Source organism: Mustelus asterias, chromosome 16 (genome assembly GCF_964213995.1).
Source record: "Mustelus asterias chromosome 16, sMusAst1.hap1.1, whole genome shotgun sequence".
Taxonomy (NCBI): domain Eukaryota; kingdom Metazoa; phylum Chordata; class Chondrichthyes; order Carcharhiniformes; family Triakidae; genus Mustelus; species Mustelus asterias.
The window spans coordinates 34,369,312-34,382,690 of record NC_135816.1 but is presented as its reverse complement, the minus strand read 5'-3'; the positions used below and the strand labels follow the sequence as shown (position 1 = coordinate 34,382,690).

Here is a 13,379-nt window from a genome sequence, read left to right as displayed (position 1 = left end):
GCCACATCTTCATAAGGATGATTTGCCCGCCATAGGCCACAAGGTCCACCTCGGTGTTGGAGTCTGATGCTGAGTATGGGCCTATTTCACGCCGCATTTGCCTGGGCAATATGTTGCGCTTTGCTCCAGTGTCAATTTTTACATTGCTGCAAACACTGCTCAGTGTGGTGGGGATCTCAGCCTTCTCTGCGATGATATTGACACTCTCACACCGGACTGTTGTTGCAGGCTCAGTAGTTTGGTTGCTCTGGCTGAACTCCAGTTAGTTTACCAGAGTCGCGCTCCGAACCTTGAAGGACTCGTCGGCTGCAGTGTGGCTCCTGTGGTTTCGATCTGCAGCAATTTCTAAATCGGTTCCATTTGTTACATTTATTGGAGTGTTTAGCAAATGGCAAACATGCTGTTCTGTTCGGAGGGTGATGCCATCGCAAATGGGGCAGGGCATGCCCTATACCACAGAAACCCCTGTTCCCCGCCTTAACTCCTTACTGCTTTTGTCCAGACTGCTCATTTAGCATGTAGATACTGACGGCTGTTTGCAATGTTAAATCTTTCTCTTGAAGCAGCTGCTTTGCGAACAAGATCAATGTGAACCCCACAGACTATGCGATCTCTGACTAATTCATCTGTGAATATGCCAAACACATGTTCTTTTGCTAAAGCTTCTAAAGTTGCAGTCTATGACTGTATTGACTCATCAAATCTTTGGTTTGTTTTGTTAGACGTGTGTCTGTCGAGTATTATGTGCTTCACTGGCAAGCAATGTTTTAAAACTTTTTTTAAACAGTATCTTGAGGTTCCCTTTCTCCATTTGGAAGACAGAAGACTTTGATGGCTTCAGGGTCCATTAGCTTTACTAAAGGTGTATGCTTGTATCTTTTTGGATTTGTCTGATAACCTGGTGCCACAGCAGATGCACGATTCCTTTTCAAACATGGCCCAGTTATCCACAATGTTTTTGTTGAACGTGAACAAGTCGATGCGGCAAAGTCCCTGTGCCATACTGCCAATTCCTGACACTACATAGAAGTACTGGATTCCAATGACTGGCAGCCAAGGACTTATAACAACAAGAGTTTATTCAGTACTCTGAGCAGCTCTTAAGTGTTTCCACTCTGGGGAGAAGTCCCACACTTCCGACACATGACCCCTTAAGTAGCCGCATGATCACATGACCGCAAGGGGTAAAGGACAGAGTATAATATTCATCCAAGATATTAACTACCCCAATATAATCTGATAAGAAGAGATAGAGGTATAGGGAACAGAGAAATAACATTGTATGTAGGTCTCCTTTCTGACACAGAATGTAAAACGTTCAACAAGATAGGGAGGACTGTTGGACCTAATAATGGGAAATTAATCAGACAGGTAAGAGAAGTAAATATAGGGAAGATCTAGACCATTGTGATCAAATTCCATTTTTAATAATAGAGGTGTGTTGCCAAGTTGTCAGATGTTTTCAGTTCAACAGTCCCCGAATTTCCAATTGTCCGCACTTAAGCAAGCCCTCTGTGTTAAAGCCAGGAGCTCACCATATGCTGCAGCTATACCTCAGAACGCTGAGTTAATTAAAAAATCTATATATAATGCTATCAATGATGTTTCACACATTCTCTTCTTCATACAGCTCTTTCATAAACAAGGGGTCAACTTTGACATGATTGAAAATGCAAAACTGTTGGTAGCGATTGGGCAGTCCTTTTTACATTGTGCCTGGATCACTTCAATGTCGAGAGGGGGCATACAGTAATTGTTGCCTAAACTAAAAAGGCCTGCTAAATTTAGCAGCAGCCTGTCCATATGCATAAATTAGGCCTTCTTACCCCAAAACTTACCCTCGCCCCCAACTCCCCTCAGTGTTTCCACCTAGATCTCGGAGGATTGTCTCCAGAAATTTAAAATAAGCCAGTACTTGATGAACTAAGCTTTCTGAAAGAAATATTAGTCCACAGTTCAGCTTTTGGTTTCATTTATATTCCTAGAAGCTAACAGGATGAACCTTATTACCTTCACACCTGGCTGCTTTGCCATTTGAAATACTGCAACAGGAGGGAATCTCATAACTTTGGTTGCAGCAAAGCAAACAGGAGTTCTCAGTATTCCGAGAACCATACGCAAATGACCACAAGCGCCAGGGAATAAAAATATTTGCTAAATGAGAAATGTTCTGACTCAAAGAACATGCAGCTGTGGTTGCTATCATTGGTTTCTCTGTAGTGATGACTGTCTCCCCATGTAAGATTTATGACGTCTTGTCTTCTTGGCTGCTCTGGTTTTCTGTAGAGGTTTCATTCCTGTGGGCTGCGCAGAATTTCCATTTCTAGCCAACTTCCTTAATCTTAGTTTTCTTATATGCATTTCACATTTTGATCCAATGTTCTGTAAGTTAGAGATGTGCTATGAGTGGCAATTTCACTCATTGATTCTTCCAATAACTTTTTTGGGGAGCAGTCCTAAAATTGTTATCCTTACGTTGGCAATTAGAATTATGATATGACAGGTGATTAATATACTATGTCAAGTTGTTAATAACAAATTAATAGCGAGATATTAATAAAGAATCAGTGTGGGATATTTACCTTTCAAGTGAACCCAACTTGGAAGTGCTTTGGTGCTGGATGTATCGACTGTCAAACAAGACATGAAACCAGGCAAATGTAAAAGATTTCTTGTTGCTATTCAAAGAAGAGTAGGGGAGGTTTCTGGATGTCCAGTCCTACATTTATCTTTCAACCAACATTACCCAAATAAATTCGCTGGTCAGTAAACCACTTCTGTTTGTGGGATCTTGTCGTGTGTGCAAATTGGCTCCCACTTTTCCTACATTGCAACAGAGTGCACTGCAAAAGTACTCATTCGCTGTAAAGTATGTTGGAATGATGATAAACATAATGCAATTGCAAATCTTTCTTTCCCAGGCTTAGAAATGATAGACCAAATGATCTACTTATGTGTTGTGCAGTTCTATGCACTGAATACTATACGCCAAATTAAGATGTAGGTATCTTAATGTCTGCTCAGCCACAAGTACCACATAATTATACCACAAAGTATACAAGTGAAACTTTCAAGGCATTAGATAGTAAAATCATTTGTACTTAGTAAGGATTTCTAATCTGAATTACTCACTATCCTTATTTTCAATTCTATTTGCATCCAGTTCCAGTTGGGTCCCCGCCTGCCCCCTGGATATCCCGGTAAGGGGCAGGTGTCTCACCTCCCAAGAGTTGACACCCAGAGCTAAGAGTTCACCAGTGCCACCAGAAGCGGTGATCACTCCGGTACTGCAGTGTGGCCTACACCATGCATTGATGATGGGGCCTCAGGAAACAGCCAAGTTCAGCAGGTTCACCAGGGCCAGACAGGTGGAACGTGGTGTGTGTGTGGGGGGGAGGGGTCTATTCAAAAAGGGCCAAAAATACTCAACTTCATTCATAGAATACCTACAGTGCAGTAGCAGGCCATTTGGCCCACCGATTCTGCACCGTCCACAATCCCACATATGCCCTATTCCCATAACTCCTCATATTTACTCTGCTAATCTCCCTAATCCTCAGGTTAATTTATCATGGCCAATCAACCTAACCTGCATATCTTTGGACTGTGGGAGGAAACCCACACAGACATGGGGAGAATGTGCAAACTCCACACAGGCAGTGACCCAAGGCCGGAATTGAACCTGGGTTCCTGGTGCTGTGAGGCAGCAGTGCTAACCACTGTGCCGCCCCCATTTGGGCCATTCAATATTGGTTCCAATTTATAATGTACACTTCATATGTAATGCAAATACCGCACATACAAGAAAACAACAGAAAAAGCACCTTAGGCACCATGCATAAACAAACGTTAAATCCAGGGTTAGCCTTGAGGTTGTTGAAACCAAAAAATATGAGATAGAAATTCACCTTTGGCAGTAGTGGAGAGGAGGTAGTATTAGATCAGATATTGTTTCAATGCCTCTTTGATATTCAATTCCATTGACTGCAATGGAACTGAATGCTGGTGTACACATTGGTGCCTAATGCCATACCATGCTTCCCAATCGATATTTGCATTACATATGAAGTGTACATTATAAATTGGAACCAATATTGAATGGCCCAAATGGGGGCGGCACAGTGGTTAGCACTGCTGCCTCACAGCGCCAGGGACCCGGGTTCAATTCCGGCCTTGGGTCACTGCCCGTGTGGAGTTTGCACATTCTCCCCGTGTCTGTGTGGGTTTCCTCCCATAGTCCAAAGATGTGCAGGTTAGGTTGATTGGCCATGATAAATTAACCTGAGTGTTAGGGAGATTAGCAGGGTAAATATGAGGAATTTCTAACCTATCATGTGTATAACATGGGAGCAGAAATCCTTACTTTTGAGAATTCATATTTTAAAAGTATCGAAAGATGACATGAGGAACCATTAACTGTAAAACAAAGAATAAAAGGGGGAAAATGCTCACAGCATTTATCATGTAATTAATGTAAAATATGGCTATAGCTGGTAATTACACAGCAACAAAATTCCAACCACTAACACTGACTCAAGGAATCAATCTGTAAACAGCCTTGTGGCCATACCAGCAGTTTAAGCACTGATGAATGGTTTTGCAGGATATACAAATACAATAAAAGGCTTTCTTTTCATGACCTCAGGATGTCCCAAAGTTCTTTACAGTCGATTAACTACTTTTTAAAATCTGGTGAAATGTGGGGAATGCAGTAGCCAATTTGCACACAGCAAGGTCCCACGGGCTGCAGTGAGATAATGGCCTGATTATCTGTTTATAGATGTTGGCTGAGGGATAAATATTGGCCCTGAGGGAAAACTCTACTTCTCTTCATGTCTTATAACTATAGGAGTTGGTCTGGTTTGCATACATTGGGTTGCATTATGGGAGTAAAATATTAACGATTACTGCAAAGTCTACTGTTTTACTGGAATTCCTTCATTTTTCAAATGTCACAGTAACTATTGATAATAGACAGTTATGCTTAACTATGGTTTCATGGTGATTGGAAGGTCATTACCCCCGACAATAAAGAGATAGTTTGAGGCCCTTCCATACAATCTGCTCAAGTGTTTCTGATGTGAATTTCTTGGTTAACTGTAACATACACTACCATTACACATAAAAGTTAACTCCAATCTTATGAAACTATGCCTCACACTAAATGATGGCACCAGACAGACTTTCATAATTTTCTGAGACAGAGGCACCTTTTTGGCAGCAATATTTACTGAGACAGTTCTGTACAGCAACAAAAATCATCAATCTGTTTGCACTTATCACAGAAACTTCGCTGTTCAACAGACACAAATGTGTTGTTCAGATAATATTACGATTACTGGGTTATACTACTATACAATAGACAGAAGACAATGAGAGTCAACTCACATAAAAGTAGCTGATGCCATTAATCTGAGAAATATCTATGGCAAATCCGAATGTGTACAGTGGGTGTACGCAGGGACTAGTCTTGGCAATGTTGGCCCCTATGTTCTAACCATCTACTAATTCTCACAGATTACACATAGAGAATGGACACTGTGTATAGATGCCTGCATGCAATTATCCAGTCAAATCATTACTTCAAAGGGAGGAGGAATTTTAAGAGCCAAGAAAAACAAAAGAACATCAGTGAAGGATATTTAAAAAGATGAAAGAGCTGAAGAGATTATAAACCTGGGAGGCATTGAGAAAGAGAGAGATAAAGAGATTTTAATTATTGTTCCCATCAATATGACACCCAAACCCAAGCTATTTTGCAGTTCAGACCAGATTTCCATTCTACAGGCAAACTGCACCTTCTCAACAGGCAAATCACTGAGGAATGTCAGCTGGTGGCCAGTATAATGTTGGCTGTTTCATACATTACACTTGACTACAGGTAGGTTTTGAGGTGAAGGCAAAGTGCCAGAATGGGTGGGTGAGGGGCGGGCGTGGAATACTGAGCATGAGCTGCAATGACCTCTGACATTTTTAGTGGAACCAGGAGGAACATTCCTTTAAGGACAACTGATTAGATGGCTAAAGATCTCGGCACATCCTTCACAAAAACCAGCCTCCCATCCATTGACTCTGTCTACACTTCCCACTGCCTCGGCAAAGCAGCCAACCTAATTAAGGACCCTGGACATTCTCTCTTCCACCTTCTTCCGTCAGAAAAAGATACAAAAGTCTGAGGTCACGTAACAACTGATTCAAGAACAGCTTCTTCCCTGCCACTGGCAGACTTTTGAATGGACTTACCTTGCATTAAGTTGATCTTTCTCTACACCCCAGCTATGACTATAACACGACATCCTGCACTCTCTAGTTTCCTTCTCTATGAATGGTATGTTTTGTCTGTATAGCACGCAAGAAACAATACTTTTTGCTGTATGTTAATACATGTGACAATAATAAATCAAATCAAATCACATGGATGGACAGTGTACAGCACATACTTCACCCATTTGTCCCTTAAATTGCAGTCAGAGCCCTACCTATATCATAGGATGACAAATGGCATAGTAAGGCAGTTCTCCAAGCCCATCGCCTGAAACAGATGGCAGTTCAGACACCTATGGAAAATCCCGATTATAAATGGTGACAGCCGCTGCATCATAAGAAGTGGGCTGCTAGTTCTATTTTAAGGCCATCAGCATTAAGTTAACACTGATTTCCGTTATTCAACACAAGAGACAGGAGGTAGAACAGAGCAAGGAAACAAGTAATAACTTCATGCTTCACCTGCCCCTGCCCCTCCAATGAAATCCTGTAAAATCTTTTGAAACTATTTTCTAAGAATCATAGAATCCTTACAGTGCAGAAGGAGGCCATTCGGCCCATCAAGCCTGCACTTCCAACAATCCCACCCAGGTTCCATCCCCATAACCCCATGTTATTTATGCTGCTAGTCTCCTGGACACGAAGGGATAATTTAGCATGACCAATTCACCTCTCCCGCACATCTTTGGGCTGTGGGAGGAAACCTGAGCACCCGGAGGAAACCCATACAGACATGGGGAGAACATGCAAACTCCACGCAGACAGTCACCGGAGGTCAGAATCGAACCCAGGTCCCTGGCGCTGTGAGGCCGCAGTGCTAACCACTGTGCCACCTTGAATGGTCCCTTCGAGCAGCACTGGTTAAACCAATGCCTGATGCCAGCAAATGAAGATTGTAAGTTGTTTGTACTGAACATTGGCACACAAAAATGGTATTGGGGCTCTTCAAGCCAAAGTATTTTAATATGATTCCTGCATGTTTCAGGCAGAAGCACAAATGATCCATTTCAAGGTCTACCTGAACACGATGCCATGCAGGTCTTTGGTCGACAATTATTTTTATTTTTTTTCTCAATTGCTAGTCATCCCATTTTTAACATGAAAAGTGAATTGAAAATCTCCTCCAAAGCTACGGTATCAAACTGCCAACAAGAGTAACAAAATTGGAATTTAGTGGAGTCTAGTAAGTGGAATTTAGTAATTGACCAGTTTAAATCTGGAATCATGAAAGGTATTCTCTGCTATTCATTTTAGAAAAAAAATACTCACCGGTAGTCATTAAAAAAGGCAATTAGTATAAATGGGGGGGGGGGGGAAATGAACCAAATGGAAACATCACTGTGCATGTCTGTGTCTCAGAGCCACAGTACAGTCATACACACTGATTATATTGTTAATTCCTTACGGTTTTTGAAGTTTACAATGGTTGGAGTTCTTGATATTTCTGAAGTACTTCTTCATATGATAAACCCACTTGTTTAACTTTACTGAAGTATTTGTCTGATGTAATAGCTTTGATTTATTATTCAACTGATTTTTAATTTTACAGGCTTTTCCTTCTTCCTGGAAGTGTAACTCTCGGGAAGAAAGTTACAGGGCAGAATTCTCCCCAAAAAATTCGAAGGCCCTGATTTTACCGGCACGGCTGCCCCCGAAATCGGGGCGGGTGAGGCTCGCAGAACGGCATTGCCCATTGGATACGGGCGTGATCTTACGAGCCTCTGGCAGCCATACAATTAAAATCAGAGCCTAAGTGTCGACTCTGCAGAAAAGCTGGAGTAATTCACGTTAATTTTTTTCAGTGGAGTTCACGCTAAAATCTACCACACTGTGCAATGCAGAGGCCACCAGCCTGGACATCATTAGATTTCAGGGGGCTGAAACCACAGACCCCCACAGTACTGCCCCCCCAACCTCCCCATGGCCCAATTACGGCCCCCCGACCATTCCCAGCACTACCCCCAATCTCCATCCCCTGCCACCCCTCCCCGCAATGCCAATCACCCCCGGCAGACCCACCCACTGCACCGCCCCCCCCCAATGACTGGCCTCCCCCCACCCCCATTGTTCCCAGTGCAGAGTAGCAGCAGGACCCCCACATCCATCGATCTCCCCCAAGCCCCATCCCACAATAGGTCGCTCCCCCAATAGCCCCGTCCCCTTCAAGGTGCCCTCTGGGAATGGGCATTTTGCACTTTGGGCAGTGCTAGGGGGCACAGGCTGGCACTGCCAGGGTGCCCATGCCCAGGGGCATCCCCTGCCGCCCGACACTTTGGGGGCCCCCGATTGCCCCCTCTTCACGCCAGAGGAGTCGTGCCACTAGTTCCCCAAAGTGGGATACTACTCTAAACCCCACTGAGAAACATTCTGGCGGGATGGGAGAGGCTAGCGGGCCCAGAGAAGTCAGGCCGGGCCAGCTACTAGCATTAAAATTATCTGTAAAATATCATCTAAAATGCTAGCCCCGCCAATTTCTGGTGCAGAGCAGACCACACCGGAAATCAGGCGCTGGGAGACGCTAGCGGGGTGCTAATGCTCACGGGATTCCCACAAATTTCCCCCCATGCAATTCTCCTGGTCCGCTGCACTAGGAAATTAGCACAGGGGGAATGGGAGAATCACGCCCATAGATGCAAATCCCAGTCACAGTGTCGATTATGTCGACAGTTGAAATATAAAATTGATTGGATGATAGAGTTATTATCTAACTATTCCAGAGCCCAAAATGACTGCATGAAAACAAATCCTCTGACCTTTCTTCAACTTTTTAAATAAAATTTATAATAGATCTACATGTACGTTTAATTTCCTGTATGGAATAATTGATTCAAGTGCCTATCAATGTAAGGTAAAATATATGAGTCAATATGGATATGATTTTTAAAGTTAAAGTTTATTTATTAGTCACAAGTAAGGCTTACATTAACACTGCAATGAAGTTACTGTGAAATTCCCCTAGTCGCCACAGTCCGGCACCTGTTCGGGTCAATGCACCTAACCAGCACGTCTTTCAGAATGTGGGAGGAAACCGGAGCACCCGGAGGAAACCCACGCAGACACAGGGAGAACGTGCAAACTCCACACAGACAATGGCCCAAACCGGGAATCGAACCTGGGTCCCTGCCGCTGTGAGGTGGCAGTGCTAACCACTTTGCCGCCATGCCACCCCTAATAATCCCAGCAATAAATTGTCCTCATGATCCATGACTGATATGTTTTGATTATTCCACAACTGGATGAAACCTTGTCAGGTGTCTCCTCAGCATATACTCTGCTCATTACTACATGAGGTAATTTATTGATCTGCATGTGTCAGCACCATAAAACATTTTTGTCTCTTTATATCATTTCAATTATAAATTGGCAGTTTTATGGCCAATGTCTTCAATTATGATGCTGCCACATGGGTATGACGTTTATTTCAAAAAGATTTCTGTGGAGAATTAGCAACAAGCTGATTCACAGTTTGTGTGATGAGGAGAAGTTGTAAAACATGCTGAAGAACCAGAAACATCTGCCCTTCCATCATGCAAATCTTGCAGAGCAAAGCCACAAAGCTTCCTTGGAACGTCTGGATCATATTGATCCAATTTAAGCTTAAATATTCCACGAAATCAGATCTCTGTCGTCGGTTTCCTTCCCCAGTGGCCTGCTGATGTGAGTGGCACCACGCGCCTGTGTGGTGTCTGGAGCCAGACTTAACTCAAAAACTTACAGCTTGAGCAACAAAAGAAGATTTGTCAACATTTCACGCTGGAGGGCATTTACCACAGCTCCCTGTGCTTGTGCCAAATAGACTACCCTTTTAGGTGCTAAGATAATTCATTCAAAATCGTTTACAGCTGATAATCATTTCCTCCACAGAAGTTCCATTCTGCCACTTATTGCGCTTTTATGGCCAACGTGCTGACTTTATCCAGACAGCACAGAAATGGAACCTTTATTATTACCTGTCTGAGGAAATCAGGCCCCATTATACAAAACACAAAGTCCACCACCAAACCATCCTTTGCAATTTATACAGTTTTGACTTACAATTTCAAAATTAAGCCCTGGGAAAGCCAGATAAAACTTGATATTGTTCATTTTAACCTGTGAAAATAAATTATCAGCGTATATTCTTTCATCATACATTGGCACAACTTCGGCCAAATATTTCACTTTTAAATACTTCTTTTGCATGAAAAACTTGGTTATTTACAAATTCGCAGAGAAAATACTTTGACAGAAAAATCCAAGTAATTTGAACTTTATTCAGGCCAATTCCACCACCCACTTGTGATTACAAACTGAAAATCTACAATTTTGCTAAACATTCTAAATTTTATGCTGATATTTAGGATTGAATTTAAATTGTGTGATACTTACGTCGGTTTGCCACAGATTTTCCGATGGTACCACTGTTTGCAGTTGGTGAAGTACTTCTTGTTGGATCCCGTTACTTGTTGCATAGCACATACATTGGGGCTGAGGAAGAACACACACATTTTTCTTTTTATAGCAAAGAACGGTGACCAAGTGCTTTCCAGGAAGCAGCCACAGCATAATCCATCTACTGCCCAGCTCGACAATGGAACCATTGTTTCAAATCAAGACTAAATTAAAAACTGTCACATCAAATTCAGTTTTACTCTTTTTGAAAACTATATATAAAGCAACACAACATTGCCCAAACACTGTTTCAGTAATCATGTGGGGTTCTCTTTATTCTTAGTTGACAGGAACACTCTTACACTCCTGCCTTTACAATATATTTTAATTTGAATGTAAAAATTCAGCCTTCTTGATTCTTGCACGAAAATGTTTTAAAATCAAGTTAATTGGCTTTTTCACATGCACTTTTGTGTGCCTGCATCTATCGGTACACCTTTGGTCGCATTTACTTTAAGTTGAATTAAAGGTGAGATGCACAGTACTTTCCAACAGAACTTTTGTTAAACTTTCTTTAAAAGTTGCTTACCCATGTTGTCTGCCTCTGATCCTGCTGTGCTGTAATACTTGTTTGTAGGGTAAAAAAGCACTAGTCAACGTTATGCAAACTAAAAGCAAAGGAAAAACGAATAGAACAAAATACTTCATGCTGACTAAAGACCTCAGCTTCTTTCGTCTGCAAAACCCAAGCAGTCTCCTGAGGTAAGAGGCTGCCTTTAACAGAGCTGTAATTTATAGGACCCCAAGCTAAAGGGGGCGGGGAGGAACAGTTAACATGCAAAATCCTAACTGATGTAACGAGTGGGCAGGTCAGGACCCCACAGACTTGGAGAGTAACCCAGAGCTTTGTCATTGAAACATTAAAGAAACCTCTCTCTCTCTCTCTCTCTTCCTGTTTGCTTTTTTTTGGCAGAATGTTACATAACTTCTAAGCTTTTGAGATTAAAACAAATGAAACAGAAGTTTCAAAGGTGATAGTGCTACACAAGGAAATTAAGAGGTAACATCGGAGCTTAAAGATAAAAAGAGGCAAAAAGGTTATAGGAGTGTAAGAATAGGAGTAGATCTTTCAGCACCTTGAACATGTTCTGCCACTCAATTCAATGAACAAAGGAAGCTTGTAGCTGAGAGCAAGAGTTCTGTCAATATTTTTCACAGGTATGTTTGAACAAACTCAAGATTTATGTTAGGATCCCCTGTTGGTTCAGCAAGTTTATGTGGTGAACAATTGAGCCGTTAAAAATGAGAAAGAACAGATTTGAGCTTTGGTCTTTTGCTGCATTAGCTGATCTCAACTAGAGAGCTTGAAAGGCATGAGAATTGGCATTGCTGCCCAAGGTCGGGGAGGGAATGATCAACTAGAGTTCCTGCATTGGATCATTATAAGTTCCCTAATGGAAGTAGACATGTGTATAGACATTGAGCTGAATGATTAACTGAGAAAAGCGAGGGGATATGTGTCAAGTGGGTTGTTAAAGTGTCAGGAATCTGTTCCCTGATCCAAATCTGCCTCCGACCTGTCTATTTCTGGCTTTAAATGAGGATAGAAGATGGCCAATCGGATTCAAGGAGGGAGGCAGGAACTCTAAATACAAGAGGTTGCAAACCTCATTGTCATTCCACTTTTGAACTTTAATTACTGTCAGCCAGGAGAACCTAGCAGATTCCTTCAGACAAATGGCAGATTCAGGAGCAAAGTGCAGTCACACGTGCCTCCCAGATCCAGGCCCCTTCCTGAGGAGTCTCTGAGTCAGGGGTCCTCACCAACCACATTCCTTCTAAGGCCTCCAATTTCCTCATACCAGCAGACCCTTCTCTCCCTCCCTACACCTCTAAGTCTGCTCTCCTTACTTCCAACTGGCTCCACCCCTCACTAGTCCTTATTCACTGGTTTGCTATTTACTTTAGATGACACTAGTGCCAAATCTACAACAGGTTTATTTACAATACTTTAAAACACTTTAGAATTCACAGGATTTTCTGTACACCTTCCCTCTAAGAATTGGCAGCCCCCACAATCTGAACCTCTGACCACCAAACCCCCCACCACAATTGATATATCCCACTCTGGTTACTGGCACCCCCAGCCCACTGAACCCCAATTTCTAGACATGGGGCGTGAGTTTACGGCCTCGCTCGGGCAAGACTGGAAATTCCCACCCGAGGTCAATGGGGATTTCCATTGTCGGACCCCGCCGATTCCATGGCGGGTGAGGTGGTAGAGTTCCGGCTGTGATGTTATCTGCTCCTCTGACCATCATCAGTGGCTGGCTCCCGACCCAACTGAAGACCAGGTTGGGCCTCCAGGCGGGGAACATTAATAAAGGCATTAGCATTAGTAACACACTGTTTGGCTGAAACAACACAGCCACTGATGCATTCCCAAATTATAGCTTTTTTCCTCCTGACGTTCTGACCAAGCTGCTTTGTGCAAGTCAGGTCAGTAAATGTTTTGCCATAGTGCCATGACTCCAAATCCTTTTGGAGCAAGACATTTCATGGCATGTGCTTTACATAGATTTTATTCCACACCCTTTAGTTCAAAATATTTTTGTTGGAAGTGTGCGTTTATAACATACTGTGGGGCCAAAAGGGCATCTAGTATCTTAGTGAATGTTAGAATTAAGACTGTAACTCCTCAACCAATGAGGTTTGAGGATTGAGAAAAATGGAGAAACAGTGTG

The 13,379-nt window shown here is 42.6% G+C and overlaps 1 protein-coding gene across 1 annotated transcript in view; it reads right to left on the bottom strand.

The window, feature by feature from the left end:
- tgfbi (transforming growth factor, beta-induced) overlaps nucleotides 1-11,386 on the bottom strand; it is a 64,563-nt gene extending 53,177 nt beyond the window's left edge. Inside the window, exons 1-2 of the mRNA XM_078230890.1 lie at nucleotides 11,225-11,386; nucleotides 10,633-10,731 (exon numbers count right to left, since the gene is read on the bottom strand). Of these exons, the coding sequence (XP_078087016.1) occupies nucleotides 10,633-10,731; nucleotides 11,225-11,343 (218 nt within the window). The 5' untranslated portion in view covers nucleotides 11,344-11,386. The remainder of the gene's footprint in view (nucleotides 1-10,632; nucleotides 10,732-11,224) is intronic.
- Between the last annotated feature and the right edge of the window lie 1,993 nt (nucleotides 11,387-13,379).